Source organism: Amyelois transitella, chromosome 6, assembly GCF_032362555.1.
Source record: "Amyelois transitella isolate CPQ chromosome 6, ilAmyTran1.1, whole genome shotgun sequence".
Lineage (NCBI taxonomy): Eukaryota > Metazoa > Arthropoda > Insecta > Lepidoptera > Pyralidae > Amyelois > Amyelois transitella.
This window is the reverse complement of record NC_083509.1, coordinates 5221891-5235224: the sequence shown is the minus strand read 5'-3', so window position 1 is coordinate 5235224 and position 13334 is coordinate 5221891. Positions and strand designations below refer to the sequence as shown.

Below are 13334 nucleotides of genomic sequence, written 5' to 3'. Positions count from 1 at the left end.
TTTTTTAATATTCCCACAACTTTCAACTGGATTATGCATATTTAAAAAATAAAAGAGTACTGTGATCGTAGATGTGCAAATACAGAGAAAAATAGAAGGATTCTGTAAAACAGATTTACTATTAGTATTACGGAGATGACTGAACACGTTATCTCAGCCAAAGTACTTTCGTCGGGGTAAAGGATTTAAGCCTGTATGTCAGAAGCTTTCCGAGAGTGTGTTTCTCTTGTGATAAGAATTCGTAAGAGCATAAAAATAAAAGTTCACATCGAAGGAACAGGGAAAATGTCGCGGAATAATATTTGGGATTCCAGTTTTATTTGACTGCAGACCCTCTGCGAATGGAGACAGAGATTTCCCGAGATGGCCCTATCAAACATTTATGGAGTACCTACATAAAAGGACAACACTTAAGAGCAGTTTCAATAAGTGTTCGGCGTAACAAGACCGTGACGAATTGGAGTCGTTTGAATCTGATCGCTTGCCTTTTTAGTAAGTATGTAGTAAAGTTTTGAATAAATACCTAAAAATTAAATAGAGCCTAACAGAATAATGGCTGTATCGTTAACATAAAGTATCTTATCGAAAAATAAGTCTACGGGTATTACATTATTACCTGGCATAAAGCTAAAACAATTCACATAATTATTTCTTTTCCAGCTTCTTTTTTATTGACAAATTGCAATATTTATTTCCCTTAGAATCACTTTTTACGTTAACGATTGTATTATAGGAGTTGTTACTTGAGATAGTGATTCGCGGCCAATTAAACTTGAAATCGAGATAGGCAGCTGCAGGTAACTAGTCTAGCTGGGAGCTATTAAGAGATTATCTAATCACTATTGTGGGAAGTGGCTTCCCGTATCAAATTATATAGATCAACCGTGTTAACTTGACATGCAAGCGATATGTTGACTTAGATATATTACCTTCATACACATATCTAGCGACTATCGTCTGACTTTCTTTGTTATGTGTTGTATCAATAAGTAAAAATAAATTTGAACTAACCTAGATAAATAAAAAAAATATATTATACAGGACAAAAGACACAGATTGAGTTAGCCTCGAAGTAAGTTTAAAACTTGTGTTACGAGATACCAACTCAACGGTACTATATTTTATAATAAATACGTATATAGATAAACATCCAAGACCCAGACCAATCAGAGAAAGTTCGTTTCTCATCATGCCCTGACCGGGATTCGAACCCGGGACCTCTTGTGTCACAGACAAGCGTATTATCACTGCGCCACAGAGGCTGTCTATATATTACATAGAAACAAGATAATAATAGTTATTTATTAATAATAGTAATTCGTAAAAGATGACTCTTTCTTTTTTATAATAATTTGAGTGCGTTTGACCTCTCATTATCCCATTAAAAAAAATAAAGAAAATCTTATGCGGCATATTAATTAAATACATAAGTTCAATAGTTAATTGAAAATATTTTATATCGTTAAAGAATAATGTGAATGAGCATGAATACAAGATAACGAGTTCGAAGTATTTGTAGTAGTACTTGTTTTACTTATAAGGATAAAATTTAAATAAGGTACTAATTGTTGTTGTTGTATTTCATTCAACTAAGCATGAAATATAATGAAAGGTATAAAAGAATTTACATAACATATTAACGAGAATGAGAAAAGTTTATAAAAAAATTATTATGGATGGCATTGTGTAGAAGATGACTTTGATTCCAGGCAGCGTGGTCTATACCCATTTAGGAATTGATGCGGTTTGACCGAGCGCGCAGTCTCGTATAAATGCAAATGAGCCGATTGTAGTCTTGCCCTGATTAATTTGAAACATTTACGAGTTTCCGCTCTCGCGATATATAGTTCCGTTTCACTCGCTCACTTTGTAGATCCCAAGTTTATTCTGTTTTACAGCTTTTTCAATACATCACAACATTTACATAGTCAAAATTGTATCCCCGCTTTCTTTGTCATATCATTCATACAATATTTATAAATCGCGTAACAAAGGAATTCCATTTCAGGACAAATGTGCAAATAGTTCGACGTTTGAGTTTTCCTCGTGTAAATGTTATTACTTGTTGGGATTGCAGGCTTGCAGGTGAAACATTCCACAATAACAGGCAACTCGGCAGGTTCACAAACGGGGATTGGCGTTTAATGCCGACAAAGCAAGTGTCAACTTGTCTTACAATACCAATATATTAAAAGATTGAATTAAGTATACATACATACATACATAAAATCACGCCTCTTTCCCGGAGTGGTAGGCAGAGACTACCTCTTTCCACTTGCCACGATCTCTGCATACTTCCTTCGCTTCATCCACATTAACTAACTATAACTCTCAAGTGAATTAAGTATTTTGTAAAAAATTAACATTTTATCATAAAATAACTTGTCCACTGTTACCGTCACCTGAGCCGTCCTTTCCTTCACAGTAAACAAACTTCTCAAAGTAATTTTACTAAGTAAGACTGATAGACATTTTTCTAAACAACAACCGGAAAAATTGTATTTGATTGACGTCTTGTAAGTGATTTATTGTTCATACCGTTATTTGTTGATTCTAATTACGAAAACATTAGGTTGATCCTACAATATTAATGAAACTAGGTAAAGAATAATGAGATTCCTTAATTGTTTTGATTTTAAAAACTTTGACACAAGGAAGAGCCTACGTTACACAGTAGACGATACACATTTACAGCCGCAGTCAGGTTTGGATAGGACAAATTTATAAATTATTTTGTTTTTGACATTTGATTAGATAAACATGAACTTCAAAAATCTGAGCGCAGCTTTATTAATCTCTTTTGAATATTAAACAAAAATCATTATTAAAATAACGCAATACTAGTAAAATTACAAAATAATGAGTACGAATATTTCAAGCAGCGTGTTAAAATGTTTGATAAGGATAAAACATGAAAAAATAATCCGTGTGTCGTTTTCTCTTCATTCGTGGTCGCGCGGGATTATCACGCCGCCGTGATTATGATAAAGCGCACGGCGGCAGGTGAGGGAAACTTGTAAGAATAAAATTAAAATTACATTCCGCTCATTGTGTTCCTTATATAAAGGCTGAAATTATTCGCTTGTGCAAATTATCTTTATTTTTGTTGTTACAAAACATTATGTTCGTACGTTATTGTAGCTGTAGAAAGTTATATTAATGTTTATGCTAGTTAAACAAATAGAAACTTTCAGGATTAATGTAGTTTTCTATTATTTCTTAAAATTCCTCCAGCAGCGAAGCTGAATAAGATACTATTAACGGAAATAAGTAAGCAGGTTATTATTATAGGTGAAGAATCTTAGATCTCTCAATATGAATGATTCCAAAATAAAGCGTGAATCAGTATTATTATTTCCAAACGCACCAACAAATCTTACGAATCAAATGATTGAAGTGGGTAAGATTCCGATACTCAGTGATTTGAGTGAGTTACGCTTAAAGAAAATAAATAAGAATTATGATCTCTTTATTGTCGTCAAACGTAATGTAGATAACCTACAAGTATTAATTTACATCGAGTTTCGATAATCTGTGATATTTAATGTGAATTATAACATCTTTAAAAGACAAATTAATATCTGATAAAATAATAAATAATTGATGAGACTACTACACTGTGGGTACATTTTGCGAACACTAGCGCAGACAGGTATTGCCGGCAGGTGGCTTTAACAACCGAATTTGTCATGCGAGAACAACAAAATGTCCCAATTTATCACTATCTGATGCTTTGCACTTAACTCGCGGAGTTTATGTTAGGATACTGGTGGTATAATTAGCTGAAATAGATCGCCGCTCACTATTTATTGATGTTCATAATTTCACGCTACTATGTAATTTACATGAATGATTGAGCTGAATTTATAATGGTATGTGATTTTATAACCTGATAGTCGATGTACTTGTAGAGTAGTACCAAAAGCATATTGGTGATCTAAAAAGTAAGTTACTATGATGATTCATTGTTATCTACATGTAATTGTTCAGTGATGTTCAGTTTCTGTTAATTTTCAGTAATCTAACTGTTCTTGACATTGATTTTGTACCAAATAGGCGATGTATATCACTTAGAAATAGTGAGGGTCGTTTTGTTCATGGAAGTTTTTATACTGTACGGCTCAGCCACATAACCTGCACCTGTGCCCTCATCTGCATAATGGGGACGAGTCGTCCAACTCCTCACTGGACATTTTTGTGCAGGCCAGCTGAGGAGGTTTTAGAATACGAAATAACTTTATTTAGATAACGCCCAATGGATTTCTAAGCGAAGATCGATTCTTGGTACCTATCTATTTCTTGTACAGAATCAATGTGTTATTTAGATTAATTTATTTTATTTAACAGCTTTACTTTTTCTTAAGCTATTTAGTATATTTTTCTGTATATTATTATTTTTTAGTATATTCTATCTTCATTGAACTTTAAATGTAAAGTTTTTATACTTTATATTTTTTAGACGATTGTCTTGGTTGATCGTAAGTAAAAGGGTTAGCAAATAAATAGAGTCGTTGATGTTTTACGCGGCATGAAAGAAAAGAAAATGTTTGCTATGTGAATAAATGAACCATTTATACCTACCATATATAAAAATAAACAATTTTTCTTTGAATTTTAGTATGAATTATTATTTTCTTTTATTACAATAATTTATGTAAAACTATCATAATATTACCGATTCAATTCAATATTTTCTTTGTACCCATGCAATTTTTTGATATATAAAAGTTATCAAGTAAATACTTTTTTTAGCAACAAAAAATGCTACAAAACATACTCTCAGCGGTTTCAATTAGGGTGACATGCACTGGCAGTGCTGGTTAGCGGTCACAACCACCAAGATTGATTGTGAAGAGCTTCGGTCGTGAGTGGGACACTAAAAAAGATTAGTCTTATAAAAATCTTAACTATAATTATTCCCGTGTGGTTCCTGGTTAATTATAATATGATCTCTCTTATCGTCGTGGATAAGAGACTACCTAAGAAATAAGCGATTTTCATTGGTGGAACAACTGAACTTCACTACTTACTAAAAAAAAACTTTTCTTAAATTCTTTTTGAAGATGAGTTAGTTTCCCATATTATTTTAACATGGTCCAGGAGATCAGATCTACCTACTACCGAGAGTAGTATTTACCCGCTACGGTGTAATTTTTTTCTTAGGATCCTTCCTAAGAAAAAAAATTACACCGCCACTGCCACTGAGACAAACGTCAAGAGGATGATGATGACAAAATCAAGCTTTTATAAATTAAAGCATAAAATTATTAAAATTATAGATAAAAAAAAACGCTTACCAACTTGTAAACCATTCTCATGTAATAGAGAATTGTTTTCACCATAATTATTTGAGCAGGCCCGTTTTAAGGGAAGATGCGCATAGACCAACACCGGCACAAAAGCATATAATTATAGTAAAAACATTTTTATATTTCACTCCTTTTTCACAGGCTTTACTAGTTGGTTAGTGAAAAAACTGGCAACAAAATACTTGTAGTGGTTTCAATCAAGGTGCCTTCCACTGGTAACACTGGTCAGGGGTCACGACCTGAGGTTACACCAAGATTGATTGCGAGAGCCGCATCCGCCAGTAAAAACCTCACAAAGATCAGTCGAATAAAACTTCTAGTTACACGCCTTTTAATGTTTTAACATTTTATTTACTACAACAAGAATAAATGTTATAAATACATAAGTCATTTACTCATTCAGAAAAGATTAGTTTGAAATTTAGAACGAAATTATAAAAAGGCCAGATTTAAGCTAGTTGCACTTATTAGCACTTTACTTAGGATTTGACAATTTATTCTAATCACTGAAATCAAAGAATTTGGAATTAGCCATAAAAAAAACTGAATAACAGAAATAAATATTAATGACTATGTAGAATTATAATTATCAAAGTAAAGCTTTTCTGACGAAATATGTTCTTATTCTTAAAAAATTACCACTTTATAATAATTTTTTTATGACTATTCATCATATCATTTTCAAGAATATATTGAATCATATGGTAAGTTTGCTTTGAAAAATACTGTGATGAGATTATATAACTTATTAATTAGGCTTTGATTTATTATTTCTACATGATCACAATAAAATTGAACAGAATAATTTATAATTTGGTTGTAAGTAGAATAAACTTAAACGTATTGTTTTGAAATTTACTCTCAATATCAATAAAAGTACACTTCTTATCAACAGTGATATCAATTAAATAGAAGTTTTTAATAATTTATCAGATAAATAACAATAAAACAGATTTTTTTTTTCTACAGAAGATCGTATAGTGGCCACGATGCTCATGTTTTGGAAGCATTCGAATAAAATCTACGATATTCGTAAAAGAGAGTAACCCAATTTATAAATTTTTTCTTCAACGAAATAAAGAATGATTATGTTATCACAATAGCGAAAACCACTGAACACAGAGAATAACTGATTTTATTGTGAAATAACTTTATTCTTTAATTTATTTATTTTCCTAATTTGGCACCAAAGTGAGCTTAATATACTAATGATATCAGTGCTGAAATTTCTTTAAATAGAATTAAAAGGGTTCATCATCGACACAGTTCTTCGTCAGGACTCTCGCAGAGGGCGTCAGGCGCAGCGAGGAAGAGTTTGCCAGAGTCGCATGCGCACAACTGATATACCTTTTTGGCCCAAATATTCTTTTGTGCTTTGCCTTCCTGCTTTTTTGTAACCGTTCCTATTGTCATGTTACTTATTATAATGTTGGCGGCATCGATTTTTATCTGAAAGACATTTTATTTATATTTTCTTCAAAATTACCGTAATCGTTATTAATTGACAATTTTTAAAGTAGACTTTTTAGCCATTCAGGATTAATAGAAAGGTACGTAAAATAAAAAAGAAAAGAGCTATAAACTTATAAAAAGAAACTTTTAAATTAAAGAGCATTTAAACAAAATAAAGCGGATGTTAATATAAAATGAAATAAACTTACCGCTCCAACGACAGAGTTTAATTTCACATCGCTGTGTGAAGTTATGTCTATGCTGCCCGCTCTACTATCAAATTTTATTAACTGAGGCGCTTTCAAGTATAACTGCCTTGTTAATGACTCCAATCTAAAATAATACATGCCATAAATTGAGATACCGTAACTTCATTTCAAAAGATTATGTTTCCGTATATCGAAAAAATTACCGGTATTTATGAATATTTCACTGGTTAAATGAAAAATGTTTTAATTGACATACGAGTAAATGGCAAAACAAGAGACTATAAGTTTGCGCTGTATTATTATAACCAGCATTTTCTCTTATTCTTTATAATCAAAAGATAAGACTATAGGGGTATGTGAGTATTTCTATTCATCATAAATTTTATATATAACATAAACTGGAGTGTTCAAGAAAAACTCACTGTAGGTCGGACCCAGGGGGCGCTCGCACCAAGGGCGCCTGCACAGCTGATGGCACCGTGATCCCCCCTTCACCGTTTACCGCCAGGGAGTCAGCAAACACCCTCACTTCGTCCCGTGAAGCGTAGAAAATGCTGTTCCCTCGGCCATCGCGAACGTCGAAATTGCGACCATTACATTCTATGCTGTCTCGTCCTGAAAAAGAAAAACTTAAATATTTTCATAGCAGAAATCGACATAGAACATTGCTGGTTAAGTTGTCGTTTCATGTACGTTGTGGAAGAAGTATGCTTACTCCTCGGGGAAAGACCTCGGCGTATTTGATGTATGCTAAGCTTGTTACTACAATGACAAAGTCTTACTTTGACTAACAGTAATTTCATAATGAAAATAAAACTAACTTATTACAAGTTTCGCAAATTCCATATGTTTGGGATCGGACACCAGTACTGAAAAGTTTCGATAGGAATGCAACGTGATAGGTTGGCTCGTCTGTGAGCTGATTGTGGATGCTATCAGTTGGTCCGCCATCCACGCCTGTCCTTCAAACTGGATACCATTGTTCATTATTTTTATTGGCCCAATTCCTTTCTGAAAAATATAAATAAAATTATAATCTTTGAGTGTTGTACCTTTGTGTATACGAGTAAGAGTACAATTCCCGTGTATTTCTTAAAAAGTAACTAAATGAGTCAGCACTTTGCAACAAACGATGGGCTAGATTGCCTAGGTATTTAGGTTTTTACCATTATTATGTGGTTTCCGGTGCCAATAGAAAAAATAATGGTATACTCCATCTCGTTCCCATGGATGTCGTAAAAGGCGACTAAGGGATTGGCTTATAAACTTGGGATTATTCTTTTAGGCGATGGGCTAGCAACCTGTCACTATTTGAATCTCAATTTTATCATTAAGCCAAACAGCTGAATGTGGCCTTTCAGTCTTTTCAAGACAGTTGGCTCTGTCTACCCCGCAAGGGATATAGACGTGATGATATACATGTACCATTGTTATTGTTGGTATTAGGGACAGACGAGAGCGGTATCTTCTTGTTTACTTGAATAACTGACTCTTGGGTAGTGGGTGTGCAAAGATAAACGAAATGTATATTGAACGCTCGCGGTAAAACTTACCGTGCTCAATTTCAACGTGCCTATTATCCAAAGCGTTAGTGCTATGTTTAAGAATACTAATATCATGAGGAAAACTATGATGGCATATAAAGCAGTTCTTCTCCATCCTCTTAACAAAACTGTTGGGACACACTTGGAGGCATTTGTTTCCGTAGAAGAGACTGCGGCGGGCGGCGGGTCTCCCGTGGGAGTACAACCCCATCCATGTATAATACCCGTACTTGCAGACGTATCCTCGACGCTCATTGCTTTATAAAAATATATTCCTGTAAATAAAAATAGCAATTACTCAAAGTTTTTAATTAAACTCTTGTCTATCGACGATGTGTTATCGACAGGGCGTCATATTAGTTTTAGATAAAAAAATTCTTACATCATATAGACTATCTTATCAAACTGCATTAAATTGAAGAAATCCCAAAAAAAATATTATCAAACGTTAACTTATAGTAAGAAAGTAACGATTTACAAAGTCCCATCCAGACGACAAAGAAATATGATATTCGAGCGAATAAAAGTTTTTGATAATATCGGACGTTTTACCTTTGTCCGTGGCTTTAAACAACAAAGAAAGACTTATGTAAAACCGATAGCTTTAAGATGTTGGCCGCCACACGCTAGCGCCCAGGGGCCTGCAACCTCGGATGCTATCTAGCTTAGATTCGCGATACGTGCACTTGTAACAAATGTTTCTTGTGTTTTATAGCGGAATAATGTTACAATTGTACCCCAAGATACGCTTGTTTTCAGCATCAAACGCGTTTTATTATATAGTAAATTTTGCAGGAAGATATATGAATTAGTCATTTGTTTTTAAAATGAAAAACTCAAAAGCTTAAATCTGTCCATTAATTTATTACAATTACGTATTTTTGTAATATTTCAGTCAAAATATTACGTAGGAACACGACAGGATTGAAGTATAAAAATGTTGAGTACGCATTGGAATTTTCCAATATGATTTTCCAATTAATTGGCATGTAATGTAATTGAATAAAAACAGGGCAAGAGCGAGACAAAACTAACGGATAAAGCGCAGTGTAGTGCACTAATGAACGGGGTATAGAATAAGGAAAGGGAAGAAGAGTAAATCATTTGTAATATGTATTCAAATATGAAGAAAAGTGATAGAACTTATAGGTGTATAATAAAAGTGGGGGTTAAAAAACAATTTATTTGTTGGACAAGAACATTTAATGAAAACATTTGTGATTTGATGATTTTTCCTTAATAACCCAATCATACTCCTGTTGTTTTATTTTCAATGTAATTATTCATATTTTCTTATATTTGAAAATGGTCCATGTCAATAACGTAGTATAAAAGTTTATTTAAATATTATTCATTCTTCATTTTAGCATGGTATAATTAACGTTATTCCTGGAGGAAGCTCTCCTTCTAGTTTATTCTGTTCTCTGCTTATTTTATGCCAGCGACAACGAGAACGAGCATCACTAATGAATATAACACAGGGCTTTTCAAAAATACCCATTAAATAGGCAGAATGGCGTTCATAACAATGTCACAGTCACATACGATGAAATACTGTTTTGCTGTTGCCGAAACGTACAGGCGTTATCGTTTATAATAATGTTATTAACCCGACGTTTCATACTCCTGTCTTAAATATTTAACGTTATTTAAGCTATATTCATGCGAGCTGGACCGAGAGACAATATTGTTGTTTGTCAAAAGTGAAAAATATTTTATTTAATGCGACCTATACACACTAATTTTGCGCCGTATAGTTTTTACCCCGGTAAAAGTTGATCATCATGAAATCATCATGTACCTACTTTTAATCGGGATGAAAAGTAACCTATGTCCATCTCCAGACTATCAATTATATATACGCAAAATTTCAAGAAGATTGGTTCTGTAGATACTCGTAACGCATGAAGAGACAGCAAACAAACAAATAAACTTGCTTTCTCATTTATAATATTGCTTGGCATTATAAACTAGTAATGCTAAGATCTAATTTAGTGTAGCTAATTTATTCTTGCGGATTTTAGAATTAATTAAGTATCAATATGTATTCGTGAGTATGCTAACAGTGCTTTCCATTGCTGCAAACTGGAAATGAATGTTCGTTAAACTTTTGTATATTAAATAATTGTGGCACCATATTATTATTTTTGTTTTAGTGACAATCGCAATCAAAATAGAAACATTACTTAACAATAAACAACAAAACTTTTGCAGTTGGCAACAAATCCATCGTTCGTCATTTGTTATGGTTTTACAGGTTGGAATGTGCTGAAATATCTTAAAATGCAAATAATATTTACGTATCACATTAGATCGAATTTGAAAGTTTATGCTAAGATAAATACAATAGGACCTTCTCTCAAAATAGAAACCAAATGTAATGAATTCAAAGTGCATTGGTGAGGAAGTCTAGTAACTCGGACAAAATTAGCAAATAAAGTGATAAATCGTGTGACGCGACCAATAAATTTACTTTGTGGTTCAACGAACTCTGGCTATTTTAGAGTTATTTCTGGAATCTAAATTTTTTGTTTCTTTTTTAGATAAACTGGTATTCCGTCCTAAAACGTTTGTATTTAACAAGATAGACAAGCCAGACTCTATTCTGTGAGAGCTACCTAGGTAACTTTAGCCTTTCACGTGGACACAATAGGCTATACTTAGAGCCGTAAGTAAAAATCAGGCTATATTGTGGCTAAGGGGAAATTCAAACTATAAGTAATAAGTTTACATTTTAATATATTTTTATTTATGGCCAACAAATGTGAAGTATTAAGTGTTATAGTGCGTGGTCTGTCATATATGTCGTCGTACACTCATACTTAATCCATTTTTTATTAATTTGTCATTAGTGCCGTGTGGTTCCCGGCACTATTACAAAAAAGAATAGGACCACTCCATCTCTTTCCCATGGATGTCGTAAAAGGCGACTAAGGGATAGGCTTATAAACTTAGGATTCCTCTTTTAGGCGATGGGCTAGCAACCTGTCACTATTTGAATCTCGGTTCTATCATTAAGCCAAATAGCTGAACGTGGCCATTCAGTCTTTTCAAGACTGTTGGCTCTGTCTACCCCGCAAGGGATGTAGACGTGATCGTGTGTATGTGTATGTGTATGTCATTAGAACTCACAGTGCATTGGCAATACTAAAATCTAATCAACTAAATTATTCTATATTTAACTAACAAACGTGAGTAGAAAAACTAATTAACACATATTAAATCATATTAAATGTGCATGCTTAATTTCGTGTCCACTCATTTCAGTGCTTGTATTTTAATAATTACCTTCTATATTAGTTATATTTTGATGAATATATTATTACAGCAGTATTCGCGATTTTTGAAATACCAAGAATTAAATATTTGAATTAATAGAGCTGAAGATTAAATCCCTCAAACATTAAATACACCTGTGACGCGTCGCCTTGGTAGAGTACTTTTAATTTTAATCCTTTTAAAGATTAATTTAACGATGCGGGCGGCTGCGCCCGGCGTGTTCTATGACTGAGACTAGATAAATTCATAGGTGGTAGAAGCAACACTCGAAATATCTAGCGCGAGGCGAGGCGACGTGCTCCAGAATATAATATCAGGCAGTGGAGTGGCCTGCGCGACTCCCTCAGTGTGCCCATGCCACGCCGTCGGCCCTCATAATAAACGATATAGTGCGAAAATAGAAGCGAAACGGGTATCGTTGTGCTCTCCACGTAAATAAAATACCGACGTTTGCAGCGTTCCTGTCTCTCGCTGGCCGCGTTTCTGTTTTATGAATGTCAGTAGGTACGACGATCGATCTGATGGCGTTGGTTTAAAAATAAAGAGATCGCACAGGCCTTCGGTCCAATTTACAAACTGGGTAAATGAATGAATGACACCCACTAGTGTAGCTGGAAGAGAGATCATTAGCATGCAGCAATTACACAACTAAATATTTACTATTTATCCCTGCTTGATATTATCACTGAGTGTTCCACAGAATCACATAGTTAAACTACTTTTTACTTAATGATGTTAATAATCGATGATTGGAAATGCATCGCGAATTAGCGGGGACAAGCTCCCGGCTGGAGCGTCACAATAACACTGGCAGCATGGTGCGCCAGCGACGCCGGTGCTGAATCCACCTCGTTTTGAAATACTGCATTTTTAATCAGGCGCCTGTCTCGCGCGGGACATAACTCGGGAATGCTCTGGATACAGCTGGGCTCCCCTCTATTACAAATTCTAGTTAACGTTAACGTGTCATTAACTGACACCTTCATACAGACCTGTTAATATTTAACGTTTATGCGACCTTGTTAACAACATCCTTTGGTTAGAACGCTGATGTTTCTCTGGGAATTTATATTTCGTTTTGTTACTTACACATTATGCAAACATTTTTATATTATCAAGAATTTAACTGGATTCAATTGTTGATTTATTGATGTTTATGTCAATTGTCTAGGAAAAGGAAGGATTTTTAGCGGAAATGTATTTCCCTTCCTTTTCTCATTCCTTACTTTTTATATGCAAGAATGTACTTTTTTCTATGTTTTTTCATATGTTTTATTTGACACTTAAAAATTTATTGTGTTAAAATTTTTAAAACATGTAGAATGTAGATACAGGTGGAAGCTGGTATCGCACAAATATAATAATTGAAAACAAAACGTCCCGAGTCAAACCTTTGTCATAACGTCACCAACTTAAAGTAGTCATAAACGAATTTATATGAATCGATTGAGATGTGACAGTTGTAGTTACTGAATTTCAAATATAACTTTAGTTTGTTTAAAATAACAAAATCGAAAGGTTTTTCTGCCGATCGCCATTTT

General features: G+C 33.7%; 1 protein-coding gene across 2 annotated transcripts; it reads right to left on the bottom strand.

The window, feature by feature from the left end:
• Nucleotides 1-5805: 5805 nt before the first annotated feature.
• LOC106131384 (delta-sarcoglycan) lies at nucleotides 5806-12612 on the bottom strand. Of its 2 annotated transcripts, none has more exons than XM_060944583.1 (6): nucleotides 12397-12612; nucleotides 8524-8789; nucleotides 7792-7981; nucleotides 7393-7585; nucleotides 6971-7094; nucleotides 5806-6758 (listed from the first exon to the last, which is right to left on the bottom strand). In XM_060944583.1, exons 2-6 carry the CDS (start codon nucleotides 8767-8769, stop codon nucleotides 6564-6566), a joined length of 948 nt encoding a protein of 315 aa, XP_060800566.1. In that variant the 5' UTR covers nucleotides 8770-8789; nucleotides 12397-12612; the 3' UTR covers nucleotides 5806-6563. The 2 variants fall into 2 exon arrangements, with proteins under 2 accessions (XP_060800566.1, XP_013185938.2); XM_013330484.2 differs by having other exon boundaries at nucleotides 12454-12612.
• Nucleotides 12613-13334: the final 722 nt, after the last annotated feature.